This window comes from Lucilia cuprina, chromosome 2, assembly GCF_022045245.1.
Source record: "Lucilia cuprina isolate Lc7/37 chromosome 2, ASM2204524v1, whole genome shotgun sequence".
NCBI lineage: Eukaryota > Metazoa > Arthropoda > Insecta > Diptera > Calliphoridae > Lucilia > Lucilia cuprina.
The window spans coordinates 65,624,769-65,635,149 of record NC_060950.1 but is presented as its reverse complement, the minus strand read 5'-3'; the positions used below and the strand labels follow the sequence as shown (position 1 = coordinate 65,635,149).

At 30.9% G+C, this 10,381-nt stretch overlaps 3 protein-coding genes across 5 annotated transcripts; 1 reads left to right on the top strand and 2 right to left on the bottom strand.

The window, feature by feature from the left end:
- Window positions 1-133: 133 nt before the first annotated feature.
- Window positions 134-1,092, bottom strand: LOC111686416. Of its 2 annotated transcripts, none has more exons than XM_046956198.1 (2): window positions 710-1,092; window positions 134-626 (listed from the first exon to the last, which is right to left on the bottom strand). In XM_046956198.1, the coding sequence occupies exons 1-2, from the start codon at window positions 999-1,001 to the stop codon at window positions 364-366; spliced, it is 555 nt and encodes a 184-aa protein (XP_046812154.1). In that variant the 5' UTR covers window positions 1,002-1,092; the 3' UTR covers window positions 134-363. The 2 variants fall into 2 exon arrangements, with proteins under 2 accessions (XP_046812154.1, XP_023304544.2); XM_023448776.2 differs by having other exon boundaries at window positions 134-644; window positions 710-1,089.
- A 786-nt stretch (window positions 1,093-1,878) lies between these two features.
- On the bottom strand, window positions 1,879-3,301 carry LOC111687015 (odorant receptor 45a-like). The gene is made up of 5 exons (XM_023449421.2): window positions 2,971-3,301; window positions 2,735-2,915; window positions 2,219-2,675; window positions 1,996-2,151; window positions 1,879-1,932 (listed from the first exon to the last, which is right to left on the bottom strand). Exons 1-5 carry the CDS (start codon window positions 3,299-3,301, stop codon window positions 1,879-1,881), a joined length of 1,179 nt encoding a protein of 392 aa, XP_023305189.2.
- A 2,427-nt stretch (window positions 3,302-5,728) lies between these two features.
- Window positions 5,729-7,486, top strand: LOC111687011. Of its 2 annotated transcripts, none has more exons than XM_046956505.1 (2): window positions 5,729-6,687; window positions 6,880-7,486. In XM_046956505.1, the coding sequence occupies exons 1-2, from the start codon at window positions 5,955-5,957 to the stop codon at window positions 7,254-7,256; spliced, it is 1,110 nt and encodes a 369-aa protein (XP_046812461.1). In that variant the 5' UTR covers window positions 5,729-5,954; the 3' UTR covers window positions 7,257-7,486. The 2 variants fall into 2 exon arrangements, with proteins under 2 accessions (XP_046812461.1, XP_046812460.1); XM_046956504.1 differs by having other exon boundaries at window positions 5,730-6,687; window positions 6,778-7,486.
- The last annotated feature ends 2,895 nt before the right edge of the window (window positions 7,487-10,381 follow it).

Sequence of the window (10,381 nt, the reverse complement as noted above, 5' to 3'; positions counted from 1 at the left end):
AGTTCTAGTTCAGTTCTAGTTCAGTTCTAGTTCAGTTCTAGTTCAGTTCTAGTTCAGTTCTAGTTCAGTTCTAGTTCAGTTCTAGTTCAGTTCTAGTTCAGGTCTAAAATGTTAAATTTAAGAATAACATTAATTTAATTTTTAATAATATATTATTTATTTCATAAATCTTTATTTCTAACTTAATACATTTTTAATTTTGCTCTTAAAACATTGTTGTTTTATAACATAAAGTTTAAGTCTTAAACTAACAGTCTTTATTACTCCGAATTTCTATATATATAAAATCTATTAAATTTATTAAAAAAAAATCTGGTGGTTAAAAAAAAATTAAATCCAAATTATAAAACTTCAATTCTTAACTTAATGTTTGCGTCCTCTTTTAAGTAGTTTTAAAAATTGTGCTATATAAGATTTAGTTCTAGAGCCCGAATTCAAACCATGTCTAGCTTCAAGATATTTTTTGGGAGCAGTAATTTCCGGTGAATTATTGGAGGGGTTTAAAGCATTGTTGGAAGAATGATTAAAATTATTTTCGGATGCTGCAGGAGAACTATCTGCTGTTGCAGATGAGGGGGCTGAAGATGTTGGTGCTCCGTTAGCAGCAGGTTTATTTTTACCCAAAGCTGAAAGATAATCATCATCTTTATAAGATGTAAAGTATATATTATTTAAAATTATTTTATCTTATTGATTGATTAAAACTCACCTATACTCTCAAATAAATCATCGGTAAGCAGCAGTAAGGTAGAACTATCTCCTTGAGGCAAACCAATAAAGAAACCATCCAATTTAATTCGATAATTTTCATCACCCTTTTGTCTTTGATCGTAGTGGACATCTTGTGAATTCATTAGGGTCGATAAAGCTATTAAAGCGCCTAAATCTTCAGCATCATCACGTGAAGAGCTGTGTAAGGGTTTAGCCCAGACACAAACCATTTGCAGGCCCAGCAAACAACATAAAGCGAATACAAATAAACGATTGGTAAATTTACACATTTTCCTACAAGGATTTACTAAAGAGAGTTTCTTTATGAGCACAGAACCTTTACGTTGAACGTTTGGTTATGTAATGATTTCTTATTTGAGTTTTGAAGTTATGAAACTATTGGTTGGCAATCGATTTTTGTCTTGAAAGCATATTTGAACAAGACCTGTTCTTGATTCTATTCTATGTTAAGTGTCGTCTTCCTTTTTTTCTGTTCTTTTAGTTGAATGTGCACTCAATGATTACATAACATCTAATTGAAGACAGGTTTTTGGTTGGAGTTAATGTTGCAACAGAAGAAGGAGCTATGAAATTTGTGTGTTCTTTAAGTTTGTAGTTTTGATACCGGTTTGAGGCACCCAAAGTAGTTTGAAAACCCAATAAGTGATTTTTCAACAAAATTACAATTCAGTTCTAGTTCAGTTCCAGTTCAGTTCTAGTTCAGTTCTAGTTCAGTTCTAGTTCAGTTCTAGTTCAGTTCTAGTTCAGTTCTAGTTCAGTTCTAGTTCAGTTCTAGTTCAGTTCTAGTTCAGTTCTAGTTCAGTTCTAGTTCAGTTCTAGTTCAGTTCTAGTTCAGTTCTAGTTCAGTTCTAGTTCAGTTCTTGTTCAGTTCTAGTTCAGTTCTAGTTCAGTTCTAGTTTAGTTCTAGTTCACTTCTAGTTCATTTGTCATTTAGTTCTATTCAAAATCTGTTCTAGTTCAATTTATTCCAAAATTTTCAATCGTTTTTTTTTAACTAAACTAAATATATTGTTTTTCGGTGCTTTAAGCTTTAATAAATTATGTTATTAATCTATGCGATTTTCTTTATGGTTCCGTAACTACTTTTCGTGTAGTTTTAAATACTAAGTGCTTATGTCGCTAATTCATCGTGAGCAAATTAATAAGCTATTCCTTCATGGCCGAAAGTAATGCATTGAATGAAAATGCTGTTTTTACAATCTTCAAAAGGAAATAAATTTAAAGAATTTAAGAATATCTTGATATTAATACACATAAGCTTACATAGACCAACAAATTACGATCCACTTCAAAAAATAAGCCCCTCAATACTGACAACGTTTGAGCACGCATCAGGGGTAACAGCATTAATTTCTTCTGTTGAGCAGACATTTTGTGCCAGGGAAAGTGCAAATAAAAATCCGAACATAACATTAAACTCTACAATTAAATATTATTTTATAAAAAATAGTAATGATAATATTCTTTTGAAGGGCAACAAACAAACCTCATTCTTAATTTTCTCACCACCAAAACAATAGATCATTAATTGCATTACGACCGCAACTAGAACCATAAAATTAAAGGGCATATTAGAGACATCGTCATCATTATTGAGCGTATAGATGGCAAAACACATTTGCAAACAACTCAACATAACCTCTGCCCATAAAATTTCACCAAAAATATTGTTCAAATCTTGAGTAAAATCTATAGTTTTATTTTGATAATTAACGATTGAGCCTATGTCTCGGATAAAGTTTTCATTATCGTTATTTTTAAGCTTAAAAGCAACACTTTCCACTTTACATCTTAATATGCGAAAATGGGCCGATATATTGTATATATACCATCCATAGAGAGTGTCAATGCCCACAGTCATATTGAGCAAAGCATAAATATAAATCAAGGATAAAATATAGTTTAGAGCGAAAATTATTTGACCAAACTGATCAAAAGGAAATCTTTTGAAAATGACAATCATTAGTTTTATTTTATTAAAAATATTATATTTTATACTTACTTGCCACCAAAGGGTAATTTCCCATTAAAAACTCCATTTTGTTTATAGTCATAGATCATGAATATTATGGGCACAATACCAGCGCAACCTACAGCTATCCAGCAGGCATAAAAGTACATTTTTCCGATTAATTGAGACCTTTGATTTTCAGACAGCCATTTTTTATACTCCTCCGGATTGGCTTTAAATGAATATAAACAATTTACTATATTACATAGTTATTTAAACGTACTCACCTCTCATAGCCAATAGATTCATATCCCATATTAATTTCATAAATTTATCTCCCTTGGTCAAGAATACCGATATTTTAATTAATATTAAACAACCTTGATTAAACATAGATAAGGCCCCTGTAGCCTTATCTATGTTTGAAACACTTAGAGCCACAAATCTGATTAAACCATATTCCAAATAAATTGTACAACTTATTAGTAAGAAAAATTTCCCGTAATCCTTTAATAATTTGCCCCTTTTTAGATTGTTAATATCGATACCCATTTTTAATAGAGTAAAATGTTGAGTTGTTAGGTATTCCAAATTCTGTTTAACCTTTTCGAAAGACATTTCCATCGACAAAGAAGGATACTTAGTATTTGGTAAAATTAAAATTTATGTTCAAAAATATATAGTTTGTTTTGGGACAATTAAGTTTAAGAAATTGCAAAAATAATAATTACATATTACGTTTTTCATTACATTAATAATTAAAATACACCCTACAGAAATGTTTAAACAGGATATTAAGTTCCTTCCAATTGTAGTTTGCTTCAGTTTAGTTTTAGCTGAGTTTTAGTTCAGTTCTAGTTCAGTTCTAGTTTAGTTCTAGTTCAGTTCTAGTTCAGTTCTAGTTCAGTTCTAGTTCAGTTCTAGTTCAGTTCTAGTTCAGTTCTAGTTCAGTTCTAGTTCAGTTCTAGTTCAGTTCTAGTTCAGTTCTAGTTCAGTTCTAGTTCAGTTCTAGTTCAGTTCTAGTTCAGTTCTAGTTCAGTTCTAGTTCAGTTCTAGTTCAGTTCTAGTTCAGTTCTAGTCTAGTTCATTACTGAAGCAACGTATTCCTTCCCCACCTGTCTTAAGAATCTTCATCATTTTCAAACAATCTAAGTTCCATTCTAAAAACAAAATTTTCCACCTTTTCATACATTTTCACGTTCTATAACGATCATGACCAAATAAACTTGTTTATTTTGTTTGCCTTAATATCATTTCGTATTCTTGGCCACTTGTTGTCTTTTGGCATTTGTTGGCACTATCTATCGTTTCTGCTGAAAAACCAAACATTTCTATTCGTCATTTGAGCATGAAGTGAATGTATAAATTTGCAATTTTCTTCCCAGACCAGGTATGTAACACGCAAACGCATCTATGTACGAATACAAAGTATTTATTAGATGTCAGTGAACTATTTTTTTCTAACATTCTCCCAAAGTCCTGGGTTTTTTGCGTTGTTTCGTGAAATGTTTTTAAAGTGTTGGTGTTTTTTCGGTGTAAAACGTTTAAATTGGATCTGACGGTTATGAAATTATCTTAATTGAAAACGTCGCTTTTTTCCAAAGAAATAAAAAAAATGAACGTGTTCTTATTCATGATTGATGGTTTGGGGATTGGTTCGTGAATTGGCTGTACAGAGAGAGAGAGAGAAAAATAGGGAGCAGAAAGAGAAATAACATATAACTTATATAATTAAAGTAGATCTAATCTAAACTAATTTACTTTATCAGTACCAAATTAGTACAGAACTAGATCTAAACTTCACTTTCTCAAATAAAAAAAAAAAACGCCAAATTTGCCACACCTTCGCTAAAGTATCACTCACGTTTAACTGGACAATAACAGTAAAAACAAAACATCGAAAAGATTTGTGAAATGAGCACATGTCAACCGAGAAGAAGATGAATATTTATTAATAATAAAAAAAGTATAAAAAATGTTGTTAGTTAAGCATCACACAAAGAAAGTCCAAATAAAGGTTTTTGTTGGATTCTGTTTGCATGGGAACCCATGTAACCTGAGCGTTTTAAGACGAGTAGTATGTGACAGCAGCAACAGTTAAAGTGATCAACAACTATATATCACTAGCAACAACATCTTCGAGAATAACAACAAACAGCAGCAATGTTTATAACAAGAACTTGGCGAAAGTCAACATAAACAAAATTAAATCAAATAAAATTAAAAAAAAATCAACAGAATACAAGTTATTTAGTTGAATGTTGTTGTTAAGATTGTAAGAATTATGTTTAAAAAAATAACAACAGCAGCAGGCAAAATAAATACATATAGTTGGTGTTTTTTTGTTGGCAATATAGGGTTTGCTGATCTGATTTAAAACTGAACTAAAACTAAACCAGAACTGAACTAGAACTGAACTAGAACTGAACTAGAACTGAACTAGAACTGAACTAGAACTGAACTAGAACTGAACTAGAACTGAACTAGAACTGAACTAGAACTGAACTAGAACTGAACTAGAACTGAACTAGAACTGAACTAGAACTGAACTAGAACTGAACTAGAACTGAACTAGAACTGAACTAGAACTGAACTAGAACTGAACTAGAACTGAACTAGAACTGAACTAGAACTGAACTAGAACTGAACTAGAACTGAACTAGAACTTAACTAGAAGAAGAACTAAACTCTCCCAACTTTAAAAAATCCCTTCAAATTATATCCCCCAGCTGTTCTGCAAACCCTTAACTTTGCAATGCAGAGGCTACGATGAAGATGATCACTTTTAAATGGTCAAGTTTTCATTACAATTTGTTTTTTTCTTCTCATCATGATCATTTCAGTTGAAGTTTGGTCACATTGTAAGTCTCACTTTGTAAGAGTGACTGACAAACTAACTGAATGAGTGGTAAGTGAGGTGAGTGTATTGCGTGCGTTTGTATGTTAGATATTTGTTTTCAATTTCTTTGTGTGTGTGTGTGTCTTTATTTTTTTGTAACTGACTATAGAACGTTAAAAACGAAGTGTTAACTTTGCTAACAACAGTTAAAGCCATTCAGTTGTTTACAGCTTGAGCGCGAGTTAAGAACATTTTTTCGTATTGTGTGTGTGGAGTGCGAAAGAAGAAAATTATTATTATTGGTCGGGAAGAAAAAAAAAGAAAGAAAGTTGGTTAAATTTGAAAAAAGATATATTTACATTAATCCGACAGAAATTTATGTTGTAAACTAAAACAAAGAAATAACGGGCGTTAAAATACCAACAAAGAAAAATGCGCTGCTTGATATTATATGCAGCCCTTTTAGGGGCTGTAGCAGGTTATACAACCATTTCTAATTCCTTACCGCCTGAAATTACTACAAGATTAGATACTACAGAGGCACCAACTTCTAGTTCCGTGGGACCATCTTCAACAACCGCTTCTTCTACAACCCAATCAAATCTGATCGAGGAAGTGGTGTCCGAATTGCCAGTTTCTTTACCCCCTATTCTGGAGGAGGTAGATCTTCCCAGTATTCCACATCGCCGTATGGTAACTTACGATCAACGTCAAGAGGGCCAGTACAATATACGTGCTGATTTGGATAATTTTATGATTGTCCTAATACCCCCCGGACCCTCGGAGGGTATGGGCCTTTTGGATTTGCTTACAAAATCTTCGTTAAGACGAACCTCTCATACATCCAAAAATAAAAAGAAACTTTATTCTACAGCCACTGGTTTGAAACCAGATGCTTTGAAACATTTGAACTACTTTAGAAATCATGATCAACACTTGGGAGCCTCGAGAGCAGGAGAATTTATTGATGGTCGTACTCCCTATCATGTGGATATTGCTTCTCTCAATGATGAAGAAATACAACCACGTTTAAATCCCGATCGTCAAGTAGATGTTTTGCCCCCTTCCTACCCGGTGGCCTATCAGCATTTAATGAAACCTTATCATTTAGAAGCTGAGTCCTCACTGCTGCCACCTTCGGAAATAGGTCTACAGCATAATACAGGTAAAGTGTTGACACCACCATAAATTAACTATTACCCTGTCCTTTTGCTTAGATCCTGCTAACCTAAAACAAATAAATGTATTTAAACAGATTCTAACCCATCCCAAAATGCCGACTATTATCGCTTTGCCCGCTACATAAGAGGTGACAATTTTTTGGATTCAAATCGTGTTACCTCTTCCAATCGTTTAGGTTCCCCAAGCACCTCCTACCGCCGACAACAGTTACCCATGTATCGTTCAGATCTCTCGATGGGAGCTTCTCAATTATATCCTCCCTTAGATGTGCCTCAATTCAATTATCATATGGCTCGTAATTTTGGTTCAAAAGTATCCGCTTCTCCCGAAGATATTGATAGCAAACAATCTTTGGATTCTGATCTTGGTTACAGTGAAATAATTATACCACCCGCCCATTTACCTTTGGAAGATGACTTAGAATTGGCCTTAAACGATGACAGTCTATTGGAGGGTGAGGCTAAGGCTTTACTTAGCGATGGCATTGAACGTTGTGCTCCCGGTAAGCGACGTGATAGTTATGGTGTGTGCCGGGAAATTGAAGGTTATTAGTAAGCATTATTTTGCATTTTAAGGATAATATATCCTTTTTGGATTCTTAATATAAGTTTTGAAAAAAAATCGACTGCATTAGTTGTTTAGTTAATAGTTTAAGGTATTTACTGCATAAGCCATAAATTTTTTAACAATGAATTCTTTTACATTTTAGTAAAATTTAATTGAGTGTTTAGTATGTAAGTGTGAAAATTTATTTAAATAAATAAAATATGAATAATTTAATAAAAAATAATAATAAAAACGTGTGAAAAATTTATAAAAAATTAGAAATCTTTTTAAATGAAGCACCAAACAAATAGTTAATGAATTTATAGAAAAATCGTAATTGCTAGAAGAGAACTAGATAAAAACTAGAACTAGAACAGAACTAGAACAGAATTAGAACAGAAGTAGAACAGAACTAGAACAGAACTAGAACAGAACTAGAACAGAACTAGAACAGAACTAGAACAGAACTAGAACTGAACTAGAACTGAACTAGAACTGAACTAGAACTGAACTAGAACTGAACTAGAACTGAACTAGAACTGAACTAGAACTGAACTAGAACTGAACTAGAACTGAACTAGAACTGAACTAGAACTGAACAAGAACTGAACTATTAACTTCAAATCTTAAGATTCATTAAAGTTTCCTTTTTTAACGGTATATTACACTATTAAAGAATTTAATTATTATAAGTTAATGTTTACTCAACATCTGAGTTTTATTTACCAAAAAGTTACAGCCGGTTGCCAGTTAAAGAGCAAAATCAACAGTTTGTAATTGCAAACTAAATATGGCATATAATTTTCCTTTGTCTGTAGAGATTTTTTTTAATAAAAAGAATATCGACATTTTATACTCATCTATACGAAACTTTAATTATGCGCCTTTTGCACATAATTACAACGCATTTTACCTGTTTTGCATTGAATGCATTTCCGGTTTAAATTATATACTGAAGCACACACAGTTGAAGTAAAAATTTTACTTTTTATTAACAATTAAACGGTAAAGAAAATAAATAAAGAGAAAAAAACAATAAATATTAAATTAAATTGTTAAAAACGTTTACAAATAAAAATGCGTAAATAAACAAACAAGTTAATTGACAGCACACAATCATACAAAATGGATCATGCGGACGGACGGACAGACATGTTGTAAAAATTCAAAGTTATTGAACTTGACTTAAATTTTAAAACAAATTTTAATTTAAGTATTTAATTTAACAACTTATTTATGTATTAAAGTATAACAATTGTTAAATTTTAATTGCATTTTGATTTGTTAAAATTTAAATAATTAAATATTATGAGTGAATAAATTAAAGGTTTTAGAAGCAAATAGTGTAAAGTGCACTATTGTGGTTTTTGAAGAATTTTAAATTGAAACCAACAATTTTGCAAATTTGATTTTGTTGTTAAGAAAGTTATAAATTTTCAAGCTAAAATAATGGTTGTTGGAATCATTAAAGGAAAGCAATTTTAAAAAGTAGCTTATCATTATGGAGTTAACAGTTTTAGCTTTAGTTAAGGAGAACGTTTGCTATGAATTGTTTTAAAGATTAGTGAATCTCTTCAAAGCAAATGGAAAATGCAATTTTTTAAAATATAAGAAGTATAACTGCTTTTGTTTCTAAAACTGTTCGAATGCTGATACATTTTTGGTTAAAACCAACTTACGATAAATTTTTCTTTATTTTTTGAAATTTTATTTAAATTTATATTAATTAGGTTTAATATTGTATAAATTATAGTAAATTTCTACGCTAAAAATAAAACGTAAAACAACAAATTATTGTTTTTATTCACATGTATATGTATGTTCCTTATTTGGTAGACAAACCCACTTTTTGTTTCGACCGACTGAAATGGGGTATCGTCCCATATGTATTGAAACAAAGAACACAGTTTAAATTGTGCGTGTTTTGAATATTTAATTGTATGAACAAAAAAAAAAGATTTATTATGATTTTATTGTAAATAAAAGTTAAAATATATACAACAAATACTGAGATGTACTTTTTTAAATATTGCTAAAAGTATTTGAGAAATTATAGAAAAATTTAAAACAAATATACTCCCTGCTAGAATCGGAACCAATCATATATATATTTTTTAACTATCTTAAGGTTGGAAAGAGATTTCGTAAAAACGCCACACAATCGCGATAGTTTTGCGCTTACTTGAAACTTCATTCTTGATGGATATTAAATCTGAATAACATTTTGGAAATTACAGACAGGTGATTCTGTTGATGAAAGGTAATGTATAGTATTTCAGTTTATACCCTCACCAGCATCTATAACCGCTTACTTTCAGTACTGTCGGGTAATCACTGAAAAAATCACTGAATTAGAAAATTGTTTATGTTGAAGAAAAATAATACTTTTTTTTTTGAAAAACAACTCATGCATTTAACATATTAATATTTTATATAAATATAATTACTATTTATATTATACGATTTCAATAACCGTAAATTATTGTTTTGATTTTATTATAATCTCCAACAGGTTTAGAAAATTTGTCATGGTTGTCACAGAATGCCACTATAAGAAGAGTTCTTGTTAGACAAACAATTAAAATAAAGAGAAATTAATAATTAAATCATATTAATAAAATATTTATTTAATTATCCACACAAAATGTTATTTATGGAAAAAAACAAACTTTATATTTAAGCTGAAATAGTTGGCAACCAACTTAATTAATGATGTAAAAATTACTGTTCTAGTTCTGTTCAAGTTCTGTTCTAGTTCTGTTTTAGTTCTGTTTTAGTTCTAGTTTTGTTCTAGTTCTGTTCTAGTTCTGTTCTAGTTCTGTTCTAGTTCTGTTCTAGTTCTGTTCTAGTTCTGTTCTAGTTCTGTTCTGTTCTAGTTCTGTTCTAGTTCTGTTCTGTTCTAGTTGTTTTTTAGTTGTGTTCTAGTTCTGTTCTAGTTCTGTTCTAGTTCAGTTCTAGTTCAGTTCTAGTTCAGTTCTAGTTCAGTTCTAGTTCTGTTCTAGTTCTGTTCTAGTTCTGTTCTAGTCTGTTCTCGTTCTGTTCTAGTTCTGTTCTAGTTCTGTTCTAGTTCTGTTCTAGTTCTGTTCTAGTTCTGTTCTAGTTCTGTTCTAGTTCTGTTCTAGTTCTGTTCT